At 40.7% G+C, this 11,081-nt stretch overlaps 1 protein-coding gene across 3 annotated transcripts in view; it reads right to left on the bottom strand.

The window, feature by feature from the left end:
- Window positions 1-11,081, bottom strand: part of MTOR (mechanistic target of rapamycin kinase) — a 65,290-nt gene that overhangs the window by 45,377 nt on the left and 8,832 nt on the right. For 2 of the 3 annotated variants that reach the window (XR_015222829.1, XM_086625762.1), the window contains 17 exons: window positions 10,251-10,456; window positions 9,581-9,703; window positions 9,143-9,232; window positions 8,956-9,048; window positions 8,319-8,453; window positions 7,839-7,968; window positions 7,363-7,613; window positions 6,453-6,494; window positions 5,310-5,396; window positions 4,561-4,728; window positions 4,178-4,290; window positions 3,717-3,879; window positions 3,363-3,455; window positions 2,963-3,109; window positions 2,012-2,154; window positions 841-1,003; window positions 554-699 (listed from right to left, as the gene is read on the bottom strand). Coding sequence is in view for 2 of the 3 variants with exons in the window: in XM_086625762.1 (XP_086481888.1) it covers window positions 554-699; window positions 841-1,003; window positions 2,012-2,154; window positions 2,963-3,109; window positions 3,363-3,455; window positions 3,717-3,879; window positions 4,178-4,290; window positions 4,561-4,728; window positions 5,310-5,396; window positions 6,453-6,494; window positions 7,363-7,613; window positions 7,839-7,968; window positions 8,319-8,453; window positions 8,956-9,048; window positions 9,143-9,232; window positions 9,581-9,703; window positions 10,251-10,456 (2,293 nt within the window). In the remaining variant the exon portion in view is untranslated. The remainder of the gene's footprint in view (window positions 1-553; window positions 700-840; window positions 1,004-2,011; window positions 2,155-2,962; window positions 3,110-3,362; window positions 3,456-3,716; window positions 3,880-4,177; window positions 4,291-4,560; window positions 4,729-5,309; window positions 5,397-6,452; window positions 6,495-7,362; window positions 7,614-7,838; window positions 7,969-8,318; window positions 8,454-8,955; window positions 9,049-9,142; window positions 9,233-9,580; window positions 9,704-10,250; window positions 10,457-11,081) is intronic. The other variant, XM_086625761.1, reaches the window with a different exon arrangement.

Here is an 11,081-nt window from a genome sequence, read left to right as displayed (position 1 = left end):
ATCAATTTGCACATCTCAAATGGTAGTTAACATTTCTGTGATATGAAACTGAGATTCACATTTTAAAACATGTAGTTTAGTACCAAACTCTGTGCAGGTACATCAGGCTAACATTGTTCTTGTTGACAAAGCTCAGGAAACAATCCACTCTTGCTATAGTATCTTCTATTTGACAGATGAAAAATGAGACCTACCTAAGCTAGATGATCAGAAATTTTAATTAAGAACTTCAGCTTTTCTGGCTTATTTATATTTAGATGAGAGAGATTTCTACACCTACCTTACAGCCACTCTGTAACATCCCATATTGATCTTGAACAGTGAGAGGTAGAAATCAGAAAACTCCACTTTTTCCTGCAAAACTTCCCACGGCTACTATCATAGTTTTAACTGCATAATAGAAGGGTAGAACTCAGCACCCAGGAGTTACTAAGCCTACAACAAAGTCTTGTAGCAGAGAGTGAAATCCTAAGAATTGTCTAGATTCATCCTATGGGTATTCTAAATTGGGATACTGATGTAAGAGCAGAAATCTCACCAGTTGTGGTCCTACCTGATGAGAGACTCCAGAATGGCTGGGGTGGGACCCTTTTGAAATTCCAGCTCCTTGTAGTGAAGGGCCTTGGCATACGCTCGACATTTTGCAGCTCTTTCCCCCAGGAGGACAATGCCATTATCATCTCTCAAAGGCAGTGGACCCTGAGTAGGAGCACATACATCAAAAGCAAGATGAGTATAAAAAAGAAGAAATTATGCATAGCATAATGCATAACTAGTCCAAAGACTAGGCATCAGCCAGCTAGCCAGCCTTAAAGAAGAGCTGCCTCACAGCATCTCTACCTTGTCACTGTGCTCCATGAATTCTGCCAAGTTCAGCAGTGTCTGAGTGACTTCTGCAATGTCCTGAGACGTCAGGGCCAATTCAATGCTTCGGATCAGCTCATCCTGCTGGTCTTCGTTCAGTTCAGACCAGCATGAAACAAAAGCAGCATTGAAGAGATCTCTGAGGAGGAAAACAAAAGAGTGAGCGGTGGGGATTCATTATTCATGAGAAAGAGTCTATTTGACAGTGGACTTGCCTTTGTATTCAGAGAAACAGCTACAAAATGCATTTATATGTCTACCTGCAATAAACAGTGATTAGCTTTTATCAAGCTAACTTCTGCATCACATACTTAGTGAAACCTGCATTTTAAAAACATGTAATAAGATGAGATACTACATGGGTAGAAATACTGTACTATCGTATGCTAGCAAGTATTTTAGTATTTTTCTGTGCTCAGAGGACTGCAATAGCTGGAGTTTGCACGAGTGGCAAAGCTTGAGAAGGAGGAAAGGTGATAAAAACAGATACAGTGATGACCCTGTCACTGCTAGTACTGTGGAGAAATACTGTGGGATGGGTTTGAGAGCATACATGGAGGATGCCAGAACTACCTCTGTCTACCAAGGAATTGCTGATTTTTCATCATACTGTTTGCCCTTCTATTTCAAAAAATGGTTAAACTCACATTGAGACAAAATTAAACCAGAAACAAATACTTTTCTAAACAGCAGTGGTCAGATTCGCATGCATGGAGTTGACAAGTTTATATTATCTAGAAGAGATAAACAGGCAACTGCTTATAGAAACTCTGTCTCTCCAGACATACTGGTTGCAAAAGAAATAAAGCACTACAGCTTATTCCACTCGAGAGGCATTTTTATTCACCCACAGTAGATCCTCGAAACTATTTCATACTCTGCTGCTTTTCCAGCTTCACTTCTATGTGCCTTATGTTATTTCTAGACTAATATGCAGAATTCCACTGAATGATTTTGTGAACATCACAGAGCAGCCAACTGGGAAGGGCGGAAATGAAATCAAGTTGCCAGCTATTTGATTTGTCCCAAAGCAGGAACTATCTCTATGTATAGAACCTAAGAGCTTTTAAGTAACTTTCTTTTTCCTTATTTTATCTGGCTTGCATCTGCAATTTCAAGTGATCCAAAAGAGAAAGAATTACTCTACCGAGCCATGGGATTATATGCCTGAGCCAAGGCCCAGCATGAGCGCAAGGACGGTGAGGAGGAATCTTTCAGCAGCTCCAAACTCAGTCGTCTTAACCATTCTAACCAGTCATCTTTGGAAACTCTTCTTGCTGCTCCCCAGGCCTGCGGTACAAAGCAAGACAATTGAACTAGCAAATGCAGAAGTATTCAAAAGAAGAAATCCATCAGCAGGCAGCATTACTTCTTTACAGCTCCAAGTCACATTGTTGAGATTCCCTTTTCAATTCCCTGAAATCCATTACCTTACCAAACAATTTGCAGTACTTCAGTTTCGTTTCTAAGAAATCTTCCCTAAATGTATTCCTGTCATGATATACCAAGTATTTAACATGAATATTTTTTTCCCAACAAAAATACATCAAGAGCTGAAAGTCACTGTTGAAACATCAGCTTAAAGATACTTAATGCATTTAGAATTACATTTTTAAGTCCAGCATTTTCAAACCAATCCATCCTACTACTGAGCTGAGCACTACATGAATTTACTGTTCAAATTAGTGCTTAGCTATTAAGGCCTAAACTGGCTTCAAGAGGTTATAGCACTAATATATTAAGAGAAGTGGTGATGAAGAAAGGCAGAGACTCTGAAATAGGTGTCTCTAGAAGCTATAGATGATTCCTTGTGATCTAGGAAGTCTTGTTCATATTCCACACAACAAGAAAGTGTCAAGGTTACTTCACAGTCATTAATAATCTGATAACCCAGCTGCTTCTATCTTTAAAAGTTGCTTAGCACCTTCTACTTTTGAAGTCTCAGACACTGCTTTGACCTCAGTTTTGTGCAGAACTGGCAACAGAAGAGAGATGTAAATAAATGTAGTTTAGATGCACTGGTCAGAGTTCTCAGATGGGACACAATAACTTCTCCCTTCAGTAGCCAAACTCATGCTGTGCAGTGCTTCAGTCTTACCTTTTGCAGGTTGATGGTGCTAACGTGCAATTTCTTCATGGGACCTGTTTCCACAGGACCACTGGCTAAGGTTTCTCCCTGATTGCTTCTCAACATTCGGTGCTGATAAATCAGGGGATCTTCTTCTTCATCAGCAAGAGTATAGCCCTATAATAAACAGCTTACAATGAAGATCACACCCATGCACATAAAAGTAATTTTCTACAAATCAAATGGATGATAAAGTCAGAATTGTTGACAATTTTCTCAATGCAATCTCAAAGTCTCCTTGAAAAGTTGTGCTTAACACACAAACACAGCAACGACCATTCTTCATTTTATGAGCAACTCAAAGTGAAGTTTCCAGCTATATGTTTCAACACAAAAACATCCCCAAACAACTATATACTTGTCAACTCACCTTTACAATTCTGCAGATAAGAACATCATAGCGTTGATGGTTAATTCTGTGTCGCACCAGAACTTTGTTCACCATCGGGATAAAAATCTGGTACTGTACAAGGGAATGCATCAAAAGCTAGTTACTCAGTCTCACCAAGAGCAGTAAAATTCCATCTTTGTTTCATGGATCTTATAAGAAACCAATTCTGAAAGTTTGATTTCAGTAACTTCTGATTCTAGAAACAACTAAGAGAAGAAAAATTGGTTTTCTTTAAAATACAGAATGATTTGCCTACTAATATTCAACTTTAAAGCCTTGATCTTTGGGACAGTCCCTCCTTCTATGAGCTTTCAACTCTAAGAAGTATATTACCTTCTTTCCCAGCTGGAACACCAGAGAGGAGAGGGTGTCCATTGCAGTTGTTCGTAGCTCAGGGCTCTGATCTAGTGTTCGCACGATGGGATGAATAATTCGTGAAGCATAATCAGTGAAATCCAGGGACTCTGTCAAGCGGTCCACTGTTTCTAGAGCAGCTCTAAAGTAAGTGCAGAAAGAAGGGAGGACTTATCTCTCATGATATAAAACAGGAGAAACAGTGTTCAAGCTAGTGCTTGCAGGTAAGAACCATAAGGTAACAGTCTATACCCAAAAAAATCTAGTAACAGTGCTATGATGTCCAACCAAAAATAACCTTCCATAATGAATTAGCAGAGAGAAAACCTGTGAAAGGAACTAAATGGTGTTTCACTTCTACCCGTGGCTAGGGCAGCCATTGCAGAACTGGGATATCACAGGTAAAAAAATAAAGAGGCTGCAAAGTCACCAACACTTACTTGCGAGCCACCACTGGGACATCTGGGGCATCAAATAGCTTTACAATGGGAGGTAGTAACAAATGAAGGTAGTCATCCAGGTTAGCTCCAAAGAGCTGGATCGCATTCAATAGCTGGAGGAAAAAAAAAGGACCCAGTGTGACTTAAAGTCATGAAAGAGATGCATTTTAAGTAAGTCAGCATCCTGTGAAAAGCTGCTTCCACACTGCACTTTTAAACAGAGTACTGTCTGCATCATTTTACACCAAGCCATTGCAGAACTGCACCTATCCCATTTTGCTTGCAACACACCAGCAAGAAGCACTGCTAGAGCGTGGCACACTGGGCACGAACCTGCCTCGGTAGTACCCAAATCAACCCAGCTGCTGCAGCTTCCCACTCACCTTGACAGAGACAATTCGACTCTGACTATTGTCATGCATGAAGACCCGTAACATGTGAGGAATGAGCTGAGGCAGATAAAGTTTGAATTCGCCTCCTAGAGCCACCACAATTTGCTCAATAAGTAGGATAATTGTGCTCTGTATGGAGTTATTCATGACCCAGAAGTCCTACAGAAGAAGAAAAAAATAGAAAAAAATTAAACAGTTCAACTGAGCTGTACCAATTACAAGAAAAGCAAACTGTAGGAGACAGTCTCCAGATAAATTCAAGATTGCAAGGAAGGACTATACTTCCCTTACAGGCTAATACAAATTGGCAGTTTCGGTCTGTTTTTAAAACACACTGTGCCTTCAGTATATTTATAGCTGTTAAAAACAATGTCTAGACAACTGATTTTTCCTAATCCTCTAAGCGTTTGCAAACAGAAAGTGAAAATGAAGTGAAATGCCACCTATTTATGAACTCCAAACACTTCTTACTAAAACTATGTTTCTGAAAGTAATAAGTACACAAAATCCACGTACTCAAAAGAACTCGGGCACCAGAAGAACCTAGGAGCTTATTGCAGTTACTAGTAATAATGTATATTATTGTTTCAAACACGTTATTTCAAAATACAATTATTACTTCAAATACATGGAATTCTGCTCTTCATATGAGTTTATGAATTAATTGATACATTTGATAACGACAGAACCACTATCCACCTTTTCTGACAGTAAAATGCTGGCTTAAAGACTGTACTCACTCTCATCAGGGTGACAATTTCATCCATATAGGGCCGAATATGACTTCTCACAAAGGACACCAACATCCCTAGCTGCTGGAACAGGAACTGGAAGGAAGAAATGTGTAGTGATCAATGTAGCTTATTCAAATATCAAAGCAACACTGGGTAAACGGTGTTTCACAGGCCAATTGCAAGCACATTTACCAAACAAATAGCATGCACAGCTCCTATATGCTCAAAATCCAGGGCTAAACTCTTGGCAGCTTCAGCTCAATCATTTGGGTTTTTGGCTGTGTGTGGAGGGGGTGGGGAGTGGTTTTGGGTTTTTGGGTTGGGTTCCCCCCCACCCCCAAGTTGCATCAAAAATTTTGTGAGCTCAAAGCCTTAGACAGTTAAGCATACAAACAGGGGTTCATAACGTGTCAAATTTACAGTGTTAGAACAAACTCGTAAGCACAAATATCTCAACTACAGAGCTTTGTAATTTAGGTTCAAAGGATGCTCCCAAAAATTTAGCCCCTGATCTTTTCCCCCTACCTGTAAAAACAAACTAGTATACATTTTAAGGTACTCTTTCTGTACTCTTTCCCATCCCCACCAAGATACAGTGGTGAAAAGTTACTGGGGAAGAGAGTTTGGTCCTTGCCAGAAACATCACATTTTTCTGAAGGATGGCTGATTGTACTATAGAAGAATTTTGACTGAGACAATTTTATTCAGATATACTACAATAGTTCTGCAATTTCTTTTGCCCCAATACAATCTTATGCACACACTCATGACAATGAATTTCTTTTTGAGATTGGTATGAAATAATGTGGGTTAAACCACTTTTTCGACAAAATAAACGTGTGTAGTCTTTTTTCTTACAGGAAAATAGGAAAGTGTTAAGTTATCATACATTAAATTTCCTTTCTTCATGCAGTATTTGAAGTCCATAGTGACAAAATAGAAAGCGGAGCTCAGAAAGACAGATAACAGATTTTTGTGAAAATTAAGTAAGAAATAATATCAGCTTCTTTAGTGAAAGCAGTACACCTACATTTACCGAAAACCAACCCTGAGCTCCTGTACTGTGCCTTTTTTTTGGTGTAGTGAGAGGATGCTTACATACAGGACAAGGACCTGCCTCCTTCAGGCTTTAGTGTCACGCGTACCCACCTCAGCTCTTCTCCCCAGTACACTTTCACCATCTTCTTTTACCTGAAAATTTTTAAACAGAGTGTGCACAACTGCATAGCTTTCAAGCAAGTTAGATCAGTCAGGTCTAGGAGTTCGGCCAACCCAGGCGTGAGATGTTTTCCTTCCAATCTGAGCAGTAGTTCAGTCTGGGAGAAAACAGTGGTTCTATAGCAGGGGTGGGATTCTGCTAAGGGAGAACCCATCCCACCTACAAAACACAGTACTGGTAACGAGTACAAACTTCCCTTCCCACCCCAGAGATTATTTTCAGCTGCCTGGGGAAAAGGCTTGGCAAACAGCAGCCGTCTCTGGTTAGGTGAACCTTAAGCCCGTTATTATCTTCACACGATTCTCATTTCCTTCTAAAACTGTAACTTAAGTGGGAAGGAAGAGAAAGCACTGCTGTAGAATCACCACCCACGCTGCTCTGAATGTTAGCAGACTGTAGAAAATTGAATTTTCCTTCTCACAGATGAGCCAAAGTACATGGTTGCATCAGAAATTTAAAGAATCTACCTCTATTATTTAATAATACTGCTTGCAACAGTACATTAATGCAGAGATCACTGAAAGCTCTGGAAGCTGCACAGGCTGTTTTCCTGAACAAGACCAGCTTGATAAAAAAAACAGAATCAAATATTGGCCTTCTAAGGATTAGGCTCAGACGCAGCTGTTTCAATAAGAAGCAGAAAAATTGTTTCCACTGGATAATCTACCAAATGCTCACAGGAGAGAAGAAGCAAAGCTGAACCTCACTTCTGCAGCATGCTTGGCAGCAACACGTAGCACAGCAATGCCCAAAGCCAGTTGCATTCTCTTTTTAAAAATGGATTCTTATGTCAAGGCAGCGGAACAGGAAGGAAGCAGGAGCAGTCTCTAGTACACTCACCTCCCGGATGGCACCATCACAAACCCGTATTACGTTAAGGAACGTTGGCATGACCTGAGGCAGGAACTGCACGCACTTCAGCCCAAGAGATTTGAAAATAAAGGTGATGGCCTGAACTACCATAGTGTGGTGCTGGGACAAGGATTGGTCTCGGAAAATTCTCATCAGTGCCACCATAGAGACAGCTGGATAGAACTCATCCAGAGGGAGGTTCCCCATGTTCACCAACATCTCACTGGTACTGTAGTCCGCTAGGAGAAAGAAGATAGTGTCACAAGCTACATATTAAATGGTCTTGAGTACCAGTTTAGGAGCACCCCAGTATTAGGTGAAAACATGTACACTAATAGTTCATTAAGAAGGAGACAAACTGGTAATAACAAAACAACAAAAAAAACTAAAGCAAACAAACAAACAAATCAAGACCTGTTTGTAGATCACAAAGCTATTAATTTGAAATAAATTCGGATGCTTACAAGAATCCTGGCTAGATTTGGACTCTGAGAGGCTGACGGCTGAAGCATCCCGTGACTGATCAATCATGCCAATATTCACTTTGTGTTTGTAAGGGTCCAAAGCACCCAGCAAGCCTAACACACGAATAGCCTGATAAAACAGAAACAAAAAGAAAATTCATCAGAACTCCATCACCATGGCAAAAGTCAACACATGAACCCACATGTTTGGAAAGGTCGTGAGGACTAAGGAGAGAAGATCTGGAACTGAAGTGACTGCCTGGAAAACACTTCAGTACTTTCCATTCAACTGCTAGAGGCCACTTCACTAACCCAACACCACTTTCACCCTCTTAAATTTGCTTATTGTGCTTCTATCAGCCACAATAATGATCTTCCACCTCCCTCCCCATTCCGAATCTATGCAGACACATTTATTTGACAGCTCCCTCGCCCTCAAAAGCTTTTAGAAATGGTTGTTTGATAGCTTCATGTTCATACCTCTCTACGGGTGCCCTGGTTCTGCTCAGTCTTCAAGAAGTTCAGAAGCACCTCCAGCAAAGTTGGGTACTTCCTGTATGGTTCCACCACATAACCAGTGCTGGCCACAAGCTGTCCCAGTGTCCAAAGAGCCACCTGGAAAGATCAAGCCCAGAGAAGACTAGTTTTGACCAAGGAATTTATTATGTCTCCTGATCCATCACTCATTCAACTTCTGTAAACTTTGAGCATTTTAGCATCACACTGCAGTCCATGGTTTGAAAGCCTCTATAAAAGAGTGTTTTTTAATAAGCAATAGTAAAGAGAGAGATAATCAACAATTTGTTAGACTCTGCCATAATTGCCCTCACACAAATATACAATTCAAACAGGCATTCCATTCAGTGAGTCTAAGCTTTCCAATAAAAACAGCTTTTTTTTTCTTCTTCTTCTTCCCCTTTAACAACTCTGTACTATGTCACAACAGACAGACACTGCAATCCCTTACCTGTGTGCCACGAATGTGACCCTACACTTCACAAGAGAGACTTGAGTGATCTAAAAGTTCATTTTAGCAGCTATAATGGGACACATGGATATTTCATTACAGCTTTGGTCACAGTGGACGGCAAATTTAGTGCAGTTGTCAAGCACTTACTTGTCTTTTAGCCAGCAAGGAGGAATCCTGTAGCATGTCCATAATGATAATAAAGAGCTCATCCACCCACTTCCTCATTTCCAGCCCACTGACCTATTGAAAGACAAAAATCAAAGTCCTTCATCTAGCATTGCCAAAAGCTTAACAACTGACAAGCACAGGAAAGAGTTACCTGCAGGATCCCTACCTGTGCAAGCTCCCCTATGGTAGCTAGGACATTGTTAATCACCCCTGGATTTGGATCTGGATCAGGATCTTTCAGTTTCACAATCAGTGCCTAGTAGGTGACAGAGGAATAAATTAGAATGTGTTTAGACTCCTTGCTGTAGATACAGTACTCAAAATTATATTATATTTCCTTTTGTTTACACCTAAAATTGATTCCACAGGGGCTCAACCTGCATCATGGTGAGCACTTCAACAGTAACTGAAACTTTTGTTTCACAAACTTTACAGAAATCCAGAATCAAGTTATGCTACACTGTCACATACATTAGTGTGGGTGACATCCACACCGATCTGAAGTTTTCTGCTATGACACAAAAGAACAGCAGGTCCATATGGTCATGTATCCACTTGCTCTATCATCACACTCCAAAGTTACCAGGAAATGTGGAGACTCTACCTTAAGGATAGGCTCCATATACGGACGAATGAGGCGTGGAGCATTAGAAACCAGGTGACCCAACATCCTGGCACTTTGCTCTTTAATCCTGCCAACACCGCTATGTTCCAGCTCCGTTAGAATCTGCAGAAAAGACAATAGAAGCATGAGAACAGGGAAAATAAAGGTAGACAAAAATTCTTTGGATTTCCTCCTCTCCTGTCCAATGACAACAGAAAGAACAAACAATCTCAGCACTTTTAAAGGGTGTTCTACATTCACGCTCCATCCAGTCGTTTATGTCTAAATGTGGCTAAATTTGCATAAAGCCACCAAAGAGACGGCTCCAAAACCATCTACATTTATGAAGTGGTGCCATCCATTCACCTGAAAGAAGCACAGAACATTCTTCCTCAATACAGGTGGAAAGCACTCCAGCATGATGAATCCGAGGTGAAATGACAACTACTATCCTTTCCTTTCTAACACATCCTCAAAGCTTCAGTCCAAACATCTATCACAAAACAGATTTCCTGAAACCTCCTAAACTGGGTAATGAATATTTTCCAAAGCAGAGATATTCTCCCACTCTCCCACACATTCACTACAGCTGGATAGCTCAGTTCTTGAACACCACCTTAGTCTCAATACCAACAACTCTGTTTTCACTGCAGGCATCCCTCTTCGTTACCTGGATTAACATCTTGCGCAGGAAAGGCATGACAAAAGCAGGGTTCATGCTGCTCAGGCGACCCACAGTACAGATGGCCAGCTCTCGGATTTCAAACACTTGATCATTCAGGGCCACAAAAAGAGCTTGCAAATTTTCTGCCTGGGCAAGGTGAGCATCAAATCGTTCATCCAGAGAAGCCAACACACAGAAACGTATATCAGGGTCTGCAAGAACACATTTGTTTCTCTTTAAATGCTGTAAACTTCTGTTGTTATTATTGCCCTTATTCACAAACCAGCCTCAAAAATTGTTCACAACCACAGGGAAACGCTGAGAGCTTTCTCACCATAAGACACTACATCAGTGAGAGCAGACACTACACATGAGAAACAGGGTAAGCCAGCCCAACAGATTCAGTGCTGCTCAGTACAGTCCCAATACCCAGATCAGTACAATGTTAACCTTTTGCCAAGTGGCACGTTTGGTGGCACTGTGCAGAAAATGAACTAGTTTCAGGTCACCTTATTGCAACTGAAAGATTAAAAAAAATCAAGTACAAAGATTCAACAGAAGGGACCAACTCCTTCCCAAATTACAAAGTTGAAGGCTACGGCACAGAACTATAGCAAAAGAAGTCTCAGAGCTCTACACAGTTCAAAGGATTGCCAAGGGCACAGTTTGAGCATTTTACACTAGTGTTCTATTCATACCTCAAAAATCAAGATCTGGGAAGAGATATTGGGAGACATTTTTAATTTGTAAAGAACGACAGCTTCAGTCAGTGGCAAACATGTTCAAATTCCACCACAGCCTTAATATCATGACCTGCTCACGTGCTAAAATGAACAC

The sequence above is a fragment of the Tauraco erythrolophus genome, chromosome 23 (genome assembly GCF_009769465.1).
Source record: "Tauraco erythrolophus isolate bTauEry1 chromosome 23, bTauEry1.pri, whole genome shotgun sequence".
Taxonomy (NCBI): domain Eukaryota; kingdom Metazoa; phylum Chordata; class Aves; order Musophagiformes; family Musophagidae; genus Tauraco; species Tauraco erythrolophus.
Note: the sequence above shows the minus strand (reverse complement) of the source record. Positions and strands in the feature narration are given on the sequence as shown.